This window comes from Theobroma cacao, chromosome 6, assembly GCF_000208745.1.
Source record: "Theobroma cacao cultivar B97-61/B2 chromosome 6, Criollo_cocoa_genome_V2, whole genome shotgun sequence".
Classification (NCBI taxonomy): domain Eukaryota; kingdom Viridiplantae; phylum Streptophyta; class Magnoliopsida; order Malvales; family Malvaceae; genus Theobroma; species Theobroma cacao.
The window spans coordinates 12,916,001-12,928,509 of NC_030855.1; the positions used below are offsets into that span (position 1 = coordinate 12,916,001).

The 12,509-nt window shown below is 30.6% G+C and overlaps 1 protein-coding gene across 2 annotated transcripts; it reads right to left on the reverse strand.

The window, feature by feature from the left end:
• Positions 1,339-7,810, reverse strand: LOC18595762 (lys-63-specific deubiquitinase BRCC36). 2 transcript variants are annotated; one of them, XR_001928563.1, is made up of 11 exons: positions 7,510-7,810; positions 6,117-6,242; positions 5,567-5,654; positions 4,755-4,840; positions 4,442-4,660; positions 3,414-3,598; positions 2,998-3,156; positions 2,816-2,896; positions 2,647-2,735; positions 2,062-2,298; positions 1,339-1,700 (listed from the first exon to the last, which is right to left on the reverse strand). XR_001928563.1 is itself a non-coding variant. In XM_007023851.2 (11 exons), exons 1-10 carry the CDS (start codon positions 7,618-7,620, stop codon positions 2,098-2,100), a joined length of 1,311 nt encoding a protein of 436 aa, XP_007023913.2. In that variant the 5' UTR covers positions 7,621-7,810; the 3' UTR covers positions 1,339-1,700; positions 2,062-2,097. The 2 variants fall into 2 exon arrangements, 1 of the variants encoding a protein (XP_007023913.2); XM_007023851.2 differs by having other exon boundaries at positions 2,681-2,735.

Genomic DNA, 12,509 nt, shown 5'->3' on the forward strand with positions numbered 1-12,509 from the left:
AGCAACCTGGTGTTTTGGCAGAGACATCTTGCATTGCAGCCACGCTGGATGTATTTTGTGACCATTGAAGTGCTGTCTGACTGCCTGAAGGTAATATTTTTTCTTGTACTAATTTGATGATTAATTATAGCTAATCGCATTCCAAAAAATATTTTGAAAACATAAAACATGTTTGGCAAAGATAATGTTGCTTCATGTTGGAATTGTTGTAGATATAACAATTTCGTATGCAAAATGAAAGTTTTAAGGATAAAAAATAACAATATATTAAGTAAATTAAATTAAAAATTTTTAAATGTGGATGTTAAACAAATATTATTTAATCATATCTAATAATACTATTAAATTAGAATTATTTAATCATATTATAGTTTAATATAATTTAAATAGCATAATAATCATATAAAATATTAAATTATATATAATTATAAAATGTTAATTAATTAATTATTGAAGACTACAATTCTATACCACATTAATTGATCTGATTTAATATTAATTTATTACATGATATCATAATAATTAATCTTATTACGAAGTTATGTTATTTAATATTAATAATTTCATAATATCAAATTATTTAATATAACATAAAATAATTTCATAATAATTGTAACTATTATAGTATTAATATTCTATTAATGAATATTATTTCAATTATATAATATTATTATTTTAAGTAGTACTAAATAACCAAATAATTTTATTAACTTACTTATACTAAATAACATTATATAATCTTAAATCGTTTAATATTAGATTTAACTATTCATTAATAATAATAAATAATATAAATTTAAAATTTATATCAATTATTAAATTATTTAATTGAACAATATTATTTCATAATATATGACTTAATATTTTTTTCAAATATATCTAATATTTTCAATAATTTCGTATAATCTTAAAATTGATTGAAAATGTTATACTATTATTTTATTGGTACTCATTATGTAATATGTTTAAAAACTTTATATATAACAATTTGTCTTAAAATTATTGAATATTTAAGTAAATTATTTTATATTAAATTTAATATTGTTTTATTTAATTAATTTAGTTCATAATTTTTATAACCAATTTTAATTTATAGATACTATTCACTTACGAAAAATGTCCAAAACGGGAAACATTGTTTCTGACAACCATCAAAGCCAAAAAAGTATATATTTCAATAAAGATTATTCCAATACAATTAGAAATTTTATATATAAATGAATAATACATTTAATAAACAGTATTTAAAAACATAATAAAAAATATATCCCTTTCTATAAAAAAAAATTTTACCAGCATAGATAAATAATGCACCATTCCAGTAAGAATACCAGCTGCTAAAGAGTAGAGATCCATGAATAATTACTTACATTTAACGCGAGAAAAATGTGCATACAAAGGGGTTCACCGTTACTTAATGCAAAATGCCCCAATCAACAAAAGTACTGCAGGGCCCCAAGGAAACATGATGGAAATGGAAACAAGATTATGTACACCAGCATTGTTTCTTCCATGACCCATCTCGTCCCCAATCATTCTAGTTTCACTTCGGGGATCTCCTTTCGGAAATACCAGGAAGACAACAACAATCACTAAGAAGCTCTCTTAACAAGCTGCCTCTAGACTAGACCTGCTTTAACTCGGATGCCGAGAACCAAGTTGCAGAAGTTCCTCCGATAAACCCAAAAACACATTCAAACCTACAGGAAATGGACTCAAATAAATAGCAGTGATCAACATGTAAATTTTGAGATCGAATTCAGAAACATAATTCAATTTATGATCTATCTAAAAATGGTTACGCAACTTCTTCATCTTTTTTTAATAAGGAACATAATTTCCCAAAGAGAAATTCTTATCATTATCGGTAACAACATTTGGGGTATTCTAATCTTAAAACCTAATAGACAAGTGAAACAAAGTCTACAACACCAGAAAACAACATGCCAGTCTGACACTTGACAATCTCTACACATAACTCATACCTATGCAATGTAAAGAGCAATGAAGAAATAAAAAAAGGGGAAAATTAATGGAACAGGCACAGTTACAATTACTCACAAATGCATGGAGAAGAAGTTTGGTCTGGAAATTTTGTCATGATCGTTTTCTGCTTCGGCTCCCAGGACCAGCATATGTCCTCATACTGATGGACTCAGCTGAATTGTGCAACTCTCTCTGACCAACCAAAGCACTTCCTCGGAATCCATGAGATGAAGCATGATGAGGAGAACTTGGCCCACTCCCCCTGACGGCTTCAGTCTCCAAAGTCTTAGCTTCGTCAGTCAGCATTGCTAACTGTTTTAACAGAAGTTGTTAAGTCTCCAAAATAAATTTCATATCAGAAAGAACTTGATGATATCATGAACCAGCAAAGAGAAATATAGTATTGATTGGGTCTATATCCAAGGACCAATCAAATAGAATATGATCATGTTCCACCAAGCATGTCTTGTCCAAAGAAAAAATGGAAAGCAATACTCCTATCCAAAGTGCATAAATCAGAGAACTAACAGGACAATTCTCTGACAAAGTTGGTACATGGAGTTTGCAACTCGTAGTATGGGAATGTCCAAAAATATCACAGGTAGGCCAGTCTAACAGAAAATGTAACTTTTATCTGAGCTATGTTAAAATTAGGAGAACCTGCTATACCAAACAACTCAGTTTCATTCTGTACCCGAATTTCATTCTCTTTTAATCGATCCTGAAGTGCATTGATGGCAGGACTTAAACTGCAAATTATAAGAAAGAACATAAGTACAAACATAAAAGCAATCACAAATGATTAAAGAGATCTGCATCTGTTTCGAACCAGTATTCAATTAACTTGCACATGGACGCCTGATATGTTGAGGTGTGATGGATAAAAGAAAGAGGATGCACTTTGCCGTCTCTAAGTCAAATGAAGCAAGTTAGAATTGGTGATAAATGATAAGTTAAAGTTAGAAAGTAAAAATACTTATGAATGGTATATTAAATTCATATTAATAAAACCTCATATTTTGCAAGATGGCTTGGTTATATGCTGCCCGCTCCTCTTCATATAGTACACGTTGCAAATCCGTAAATGACATTAATGGTGAGTCAAGATTAACAAGAGATGATGTTGGCAAAACATGAAGAGGAATTTCTTTCCTGACATACTCTGCACCACTGTCAGCAAAAAAAAAAAAAAAACAAGATGAGGATTGCTCTGTACAAACTCCAGATAGAATAAGACAAAATTGATTAGCAGATGAAAATGCACCAGAAAAATATATGCAAGTGTAGGCACATGCCAAAGCACACATGGATGCATTTGTGTGTTTTTGTGTATATGCTAGCCAAATGATCTCCTTTGCACAAATTCAAGATCTCTGAGTGACAATTCCAAAAAGGTATCATGAGATCAAGGACATACTCATTTATACCTCATGTCCATGTTTGAGCGGTGCATGGCTTCTTGCATGCTTTCTGACATATCCATGGGGTCAATATCAACAACAGCATTCTGTATATTACTAGCATTATAGTTTCCTTCGCTTTGCTCTCTCCCTAAATAGTTGGCATCAGCATTAGCGAAGAAACCTCCCAAGTCAACAGACCGTCCCCCACCCTGGTCCAATTCCATATGCAGCAACATTGAAAGAGAATCATAAGGAAGAACAAGCATAAAATATGACACAGAGCATAAAAGCATGGAACAAATAATAAGTACAACAACAAACTTAAGAGTGGTCACCACTCTTGTAAAACACATCGTCTAGATACCCAGCCATTTTCACCACATTAGTACAATGAAAAATAAATACCATATCTTACCTTAGGATAGTTCTCCAAAAGAAGCAAAAACCTCAATTATAATTTAAAAGCTAAATGTATCGCATTGCATTCATAATGTTCTATTCCCAGCAAACATGCAGACAAGACATTACAATATAGTTTTCAAGCAACTAAGTATACTTCAATTAGGCTTTCTCCTACATAGAAGATAGAAATGGACCTTGGTTTATTGATCTTATGGAGTATATGATCTTAAATACAGCACAATGGTGCAATATTATCTATACAGCTGATCCGGCATGGTAAAAAAGGTTCAGTTTGTTGTTTTCTGTTGTAAGCTTTCTTCTCTGCAGACATAGACAGCAGGAATAGCCCAGTGCTTGCCTTGAAGTAAAAACCTTTTTCATTTTTTCCAAAAACATAATTCCTTAGTGAGGAATTTAGAGAGACCACTATGAGATACCATATACTAGAGACAAGTTAAACAAAGTAATAGCAAATCTAAACCATAACCACCTCTTTTATGCCAAGCTAAAATCAACTGCAGCATAATATCAAATATGTTCCATTCCATTACCTAAAACATTCCTTATTCCCTCTTCGTTTTGCTGGTTTAAGAGTCCTAATATTTAATAAGATATATGACATATTTTAACTTCGTAATCAGAAATGGTACCTTACTGGATACCAGAGTCAATCTGGAATCACCAGTGTCTTGCAGAGGACTATCTACTTTTGCAGATCCCAATGTCACCAATGGATTTTCAGAAGAACTTAAAGATGACTCAAGATCGATGACTGAACTTCTATTCACTGGAGATAAAGCAACAGGTCCTGATGCATGACTCTGCTTCCCATCTGATGACTGAAAAGCAATGACTTGGATTCTTCCCACCTGAAATTAACAAAATTTTATTTTGACCTTTGCAGGGTTAAAAATACTTTTATAAGATAAGTTTTAATTTATCTACCATCCATGAAGCACTAACCTTGTTTGTATCTTCACTAAAACAAGAAAATATTAGTCCAATAAATCCAGAATCTAGAAGTTGATACATTGCCTGAGTCCGCACATCTGCAGAAAGTAGGGAATGGGAGACACTTTTAAGTGTCCAGCAACCAATCATAAATATGCAGCTATCTAAAAAGAAATAACTATAAGTAGTCTTCAGTAAAAATAAATAACCAATAAGGTCAGTTCAATACTTCAGAATTCCAATTGTGCTTATAGCAGAGATTGATCAGAACAAATGAAGAATCCTCTTCTTTAGAGCCTTGTTTCACAACAAGCAAGCACTCTAAAGCTCAGCTACACAGGTTCAAATTTAGGGAGTGTGATTCCACACTTGCTAGGTTTAAACTTCCAGCTAACAAAAATAAATAAAGCATCCGAATTTGGCATTTAATGGGTTAAATTTAAAACACAGCCAATTAAAAAGGAGAGTGTACCAGAAAATTGTATAACTTAGACATGCAAAATGGCTAATCATTCTTCCATTCAATAATTCATGATACAAAATAGTAATAAATTCACTGAAGAGAATAGTGAATGCTACTTAGGATTTTAAAAAGTAATAGAAAGTGAAGTGAAAATTTTCACTTAAAACTCGAAGAAAACAGCACAGAAAGCTGAAGCACTTTAATAAACATTGATTTCAATTCATAAAAAAGGTAAAACAAATCACATCAGTCTCCTAGCTATTTCGATGTAGAGCTTCAAACAGACAAATATATTTCTCTTGGAAAAAAGATGGAGCAACAAATTAATTTTACAAAAAGAAAACTAAAGTTCAAAGCTTACCAACATGAGAAGGAAGAACTGTTATATGAGGATGTGAATGGTACCACCCAATCACTCTTGTTGTTCTGCCAGTTGATGCCGTCATTCTGTGCCTTGAAGTTAATTTCACAACAAAACTAACAACCTCGAACATATCACTATGCATCAGAACATGCAAAAGATATTTATATTCAAAGTTACAGTAGCTCTACATTTTCATACCAAAGGGGTTAGAAGAGCATTGATTTTATGTTAGCACTTCAATGGCTTTCGGTGAAAGCCGGTAAGCAGAAAAACTATCATGCCACATTAAACATCACAAGCAGATTTATAACTATAGCTTCACATAATTACATAAATTATTAACTTGATACCAGAAATATGTCATATTGCACAAAACAAATAAACCATTTCTTTTTGACACATATTAACAAATTACAAGGTTTGAATCATTACTAAAGAACCACAGTAAATGCCGAAGCAAGCATCTTGAAAATTAACTTCTATATTGTAATGAAGACCAAATAATTTTAAAACCAAGATGGAATAATTGCACAAAGACTAAGGATATATCAGCTTGAGCTGATGCAGCTGCCAATTGTTCAGGATTTGTCTCAACTCGGTCCTTCCGCCGATCTGATCGTGATTGTGGTGATGCTCCCCATATCAATGCAGTGACATTTCCATCTTTTGAGTACTAAAATTTGCAACATTTCAACATAGTATCATAAACAAAGTCATATGAGAAAAGCGAACAGAAAAAGACCAATGAGAAACCATCATATTAAAACTCTGTAATACTCCTTGGTAGGAAACCAAAGATTACTATGATCAGATTGTTCATCAGTTATTGCCTGTATACAAGAGTTTCAAGTTCCTAGTACAGTATTTGAGTAAAAATACTAATCAGATGCAAAGTTTCACAAAGTCAAAATGAACAAAAAGGTGGATACACTTCCAACATTATTTTTGTGAAATACATCAAACATACATTTGAAACCATGTTCAACAAGCCCCAATATAAAGAATGCCAGAACTGGAACGTCCGCATCAGTGTGAGGGAAAAAAACACAAGCATTCAAATAAGCTCGACACAAAGAGTAAGGTATTAACTTCTTTAGCTAATCTGCACTAGCCAAACTGAAGTAGAATTTGTTAAAATCACAGTTCAGTAAACAAACAAAATACCTAAGATGTAAACAACTTCTCAACATCTACAAAGCATTTGAGGCTCCAATAGCAACAAGACAACCTTGTTAATTTACATATATACAATATAAGTGGCATTAAAAAGGACATAAATTAATTGACTTCAAAACCCCAAATGACGTTGAATCGAAACAAGAAATTTTCAAAACTAATAACTTCTCTTTTTAGTGAAGAGGAATGAAGTAATAACTAAGAACACCAAAGTCTACACGAAATCAGGGAAAACCAACAAAGCCAGAACCCCAAAATCCCACTCCAGAAACCCACCAGAAAAGCACAAAAAACACACCAATCAACTTCAATTTCACTCTCAGTAAAAGCACAGAATGTGATAAGGAAAAAGATAAAAATGAACTTTGAAATCAAATATAACCGACAACAAATAAATGAATGAATGAATAATAAAAGCTAGTATTTGCAACTTCAATTCTGCTCTTACTAAAAGCACACAAGTTTATAAGGAAAAAGAAAAGGATAAAACTTGAATTCGAATATAACCCACAGCAGATAACCAAATAGAATAGAATTTGGAAGAATACAATCAAATTTTGACTAAAATTTTAAAAACCCCTATCAGCTAACAATTTAAAAAATCCAAGGTATTTCAAAGCTAATCCCCATATTAACATCAGCACCATATACGAATTACATTACGAAATAATCCCACAATTAAAAGTCAAGAATAAAAAAGCTTGGATTTTGGGACAGGCGATTTATGTAAAACCAATTACTAAAAAAAAAAAAATCAAACAAACCTCAATATCACCGAGAAGAAGACCCATGATCTCTTCAGTTTCAGTAGACAATGCATGCGTGAGACAAGTTAACCAAACATCCTCAGACATTTTCACACATGTTAAAGACATTTCTGTTTATGAGTACACCACCAAAAATTATATAGATAAGTTTTCTTCTCTAAAAAAAAAAAACTGTCTTCTTCTTTCTTTTTTTCTTGGCTCTGCTTCTGCCTCTTTAAGAAGATCTTTGGAAGATTTTCACTTCTTCTCCGAAGAGACTTCTTTTTCCTTTGGGGCGAAGGATCTTACGGGACAGGAAAGTATAAAGGGGAATAGAGTAGAGTCAGTTGTAATTTATTTGTTTACAACCATAAAATCTAGACCGTTGGATTTCTTACATTAAATCCATTCCTTCGAATTCCTGCGACCCCATCATTGTTTTCAGCGTTTTTCTTTTTGCATTTGATGATGATGCTATTCACATTTCTTTTTCTAAATTAAAATCTTTATTCTTAAATAACGGTGATTTTTTAAACCTATTTTTTGAAAATTAAAAATTTTAATCCCGTAAATTCAAAAAAACTCTCAAAATACTTTAAAAGATACTTTGGTCCATTTTATTTCAAAATAATGTTTTTAGTCCATTAATTATTAACACCATTAATCAACAGTTAAAAACAATTATAACTAATACTACATAAATATTTTAGGATACAAATGCCTTTTTAAAAACACCTACTTATGTTCCTTTCTAAAACTTAATAAAATTTATTTTGATATTAATAAAATTCAATATTTGACAAAAAAGAAAAAAACTTCATGTTTTATAAAATTTTAAAACGAGATTTGTGAATGTGGTAATTTGTCGCACTTTAATACTTAATAAAATTCAATATTTGACAGAGAAGAAATAAACTTAAAATTTTTTGTATATAATAATCAAGTCAAAATCTTTTTATGTCACCCTACAAACCCTAGTGTCAAAGAACAAATTTTGGGCCAAATTATTTTAATAAAATTAGTAATCACAAGTAAAAAATTAATCTCTTGACTTGATACTATCAAATTTGAAATATCTATCATTGGATAAAAGATTTACTTTTTAATATATTTTTTTCAATAAAAAAATTTCTCAAACTGTTGGAAAAATAAAGAGTTTAATGATAATAGATTTTACTTCAAGAAAGAAGTTTATAGTTTTAATGCAAATATGACTTCAAATTTTCAAGCCTTTAAATAAAAATGTTTTATGTTTTTTTTTTCTTATTAAGGTTTTTAAGGGATTGATGAGTAGTTTCTTTCAAAAGAAAATATGTTTAAATTAAAAAATAAATATAAAGGGTATTTATGTTTTTAAACATTTATGTAATATTGGGTTTAATTGTTTTAACTATTGACTAACGGTGTTAAGCATAAAAATATCATTTTGAAATAAAAGGAGTTAAAGTGTCTTTTTAAAATGTTTTGAGGGGGCTTTTTGAATTTTATCCAATTTTAATACATGTCAATGCAATGTCGATGTCTACATGGTCTCACATCACGATCGAATTTCATTTTTTTAAATATAATGTTTTAAAAAGTTCTTTAACTATTTAAAAAAGGGTTAAATAAATCTTTATTCTTTTATTGAGTCCATTCAAAATTTTATAATTTTATTTTGAATTAAATAAGTTTTTATAATTAAACCTTAACTAGTTGTAACTAATTAAAATATTACTTATCATTTTATACTTATGTGTCTTAACATAGCATTGACATGATGTAAAGGGTGAAAAATATTTAATAATCATGTCATCTTGTAATATTAGTATATGACATCATCATCCATTATGACAAATTAACCATCATGTTAAGGTTATATGATATAAAATGACAAGTATAATTTTAATTATAAAAATTTATTTAATTTAAAATAAAAATATAAAAACTTAATTAAATAAAATAAAAAAAAACTTATTTAAAATTTTTAAAACAATTTAACAACATTATTTTTTAAGTTGGGTATACATTGTTTTAGTATTTCATGTTTTTATCCTTGTTTCTTGGCTTCTCACAATTACTATCTATCTAGCAAAACTAATCAAGTTTCGAACAAAGCATCAATTATGACGCAAGGCAACCAAGCCATAACATAAATATTTTTTCATTGGTTACCACTCAGAGATTAGATTCTCTAGAACACACTTAACTTTCTTCAACAAATACAACAATATTGAAACCTACTCTTTTAATCACTGTTCCATTCCCTCACTTCAAAAAGAAACCCTATTCCCTTTTTCAAGATCTCTTATCCAAGAATTGATCAAAGTATTTTTTCTCTAACTAGGAGTTGCAAGATCTCTTGCTTTGTATTATTTTGAGATTTTTTAAAATTTCTCATAGTTGTACAGTATTGTGATTGTGTTTGTTCATTTTTGCTAAAAGATTAGAGCTATCCTATTAATACAAAATTAGAATCCTTGTGTAATTTATTTGTCTATTAGATTTCAACGGATTTGTACCTTGTTATTAGAGACAAATATTACATCACCTTTTTCAAAGCATAATGTCATGAGCCAACCTTATATAGAGCTATGACAGGGTAGAATTGCCAAGAAAATTAAGTCTTTTGTATCTTAAAGGGAGATGTCCCCTTTTAAACATTGTAATGGTATTTGGTGACATCTCTTGAAATGCTTGTTAAGTCTTTAAGGGAAGACCTTTTAGAAAAGAAATTGTCCTTATCTCACGCATTGTAACAACTCTTAGTGAAATACTTGTAAAACCTCGTAAACTCTTTATAGGGGGTGAGCAATTGGTAAATTGTTGGGTTGCCTCTTTAGTAAAGGTATGTGTCACGACCTGGTACTCCCTTCGAGCCCATGACAACCTCCGTGATGTCCCGATAGACATTCATTACCCGGAATGCCAACCGAAACCTCGCAAGGCTTAATATAAGTTTTCGCACCTCCCTTATGAGCAATAATTACTAAACATCATATTTTAAAAGATTATAAGCTATTTCCAAATCGAAACAATAAAAAAAATAAAAAAATATTTTCTGTCTCACAATGACATTTTGGTCATTTTTCTCAAAAATTTTGAAACCTGTTGAAAATATAACACATGGGGGAAAATACACATTTCATAACTAAAAACAAGTTTTTATGTTTAAAACATTCATTTAAAGTGAAATCGTAGCTAATAGAATAAAATAAAAATATTGAATAAAATATTACATTTTCTTACAAAACAATATTTATAAAACGCTACGTGAATAATTTTTTACAGCGTAAAAGCAAAATAAATTCATATATATGGTAACACAGATAACCAGAGTATGTAATTTAATTTACAATGACGTGTGGGTCCCTGAATGACCAAAGGTAACAAAGGCTGTGGACCTATAATTTCTGAGGGGGCGTGTAAAACCCGACCCTATAAACACATGTCATGACATACATGCACTGAGTAGCATGTTATTATGCTAGGAAAGCACCTAAGAATAGACGAAACCCGGTATCGTATCTAACGATATATTTGAGTTGATTTAACCTTGAACTAGTTCAAATAGGAATCGTAGGATAAAATTTAATATTTTATAGTCAAAGAATGACTAAAAATGATTGTTCGGAGTTCAAGGGTTCATTTGGGGTAAAATTAAAAATTTTGATGTTTAGGGGCAAAATCGTAATTTTGCCACCCGCAGACTAAATTTGAGATTTTGAGAGAATTTAGATCAAATTTGACAAATTGTAGAATGGTATGAGTATAAGGGATGAAAAATATGTCTTTGGGTAATTTTTCAGTTTTTAGGGCAAAAATGTAATTTTTCACTTTTACGGGAGCAAAAATGTAAATTTCAAAAATTACTCCACCGAGACTTTGGATAAGTCTGAGAATTTTATTTAAGCTATGGATATGTGGGACAAGTGTATGGTGAAAATTTGGAAACAAATGGATGAAATTTTAAAAATGGGCCAATGGGAAAGTGACACATGGCATTTTTTAATGAAATAATATTATTTTAATGAAAAGTCAGCCATTTAAACCCAAATTTTGAGTGCTGGCCGGCCATAAGGAAGAACAAGAGAGGAAATAGAGAGGAAAGGAAGAAAAAAAGAAAAACCAAAGAGAAACAAGAAAATTCAAAGGGAAATTCACGGTTTTCGACCGTTTACGCGTCTAACGGTAAGATTTTTCGATTTTAGCTTGATTTCTACCTTTCCTATGCCTTTATTTCCATTTAGCATGCTTGAGGAGAGAGATCAAAAAGTGATATCAAGGGCTGGACGAAATTCTAGGGGAGAGAAATTGAAATTTTTAGGTTTTGATTTTTAGTTAAATTGATAGTTTTAGTTAGTTAAATGTGTTTAGAAATTAAATTGGGCAAGAAATCATTAAATTTTCACAATACCCACTCTTGGCTGGATGCTCAATGCTGTACAATGATGATGAATTGATTTTATTCTAAGGAAAATGAAGAGAAAATGATGAAAAACGATTAAACGTGATAGAAAAACAAAGTAGAAAATTAACCGACTTAATGTCCCATTTTTGGCCGAATTTTCCAAGGAAGGGAGTGAGCTGATTTTGTTGTTTTTAGAAGGTTATTGGCTGATATTTAATGGTTAGAAATGTTGGAGAGAGAATGGGATGATTTAGAGCTAAAATGGAGCGCGTTAGCAATTTATCGGGCAAAGTGCCAAAAATAGGTTAATACCGCGTTTAAGCCGTTTTAGGCTATTGCATTTCATACCATGCATTAGTATAGGATTTAAGTTAATTATATAGTGATTTAGCATCAATGTGATGAATTGTGTAAATTTTTGTAATGTGTCTAGGAGGAGAGCCTTCCGGAAAAGGCAAAGAAGTCGTACCCGACGAGTAGTGATCGGGGCGCTTAGAAAGCTTTTAGTTTGTACAAACGGTGAGTAAACTTATTATTATTGTAAATTATCTAGAGTTTATTTTTAAATGCCCTTTATGTATTTTATGAAATGAGAACGAGATTAAAACGGGATTTTTGATGTTTTAGG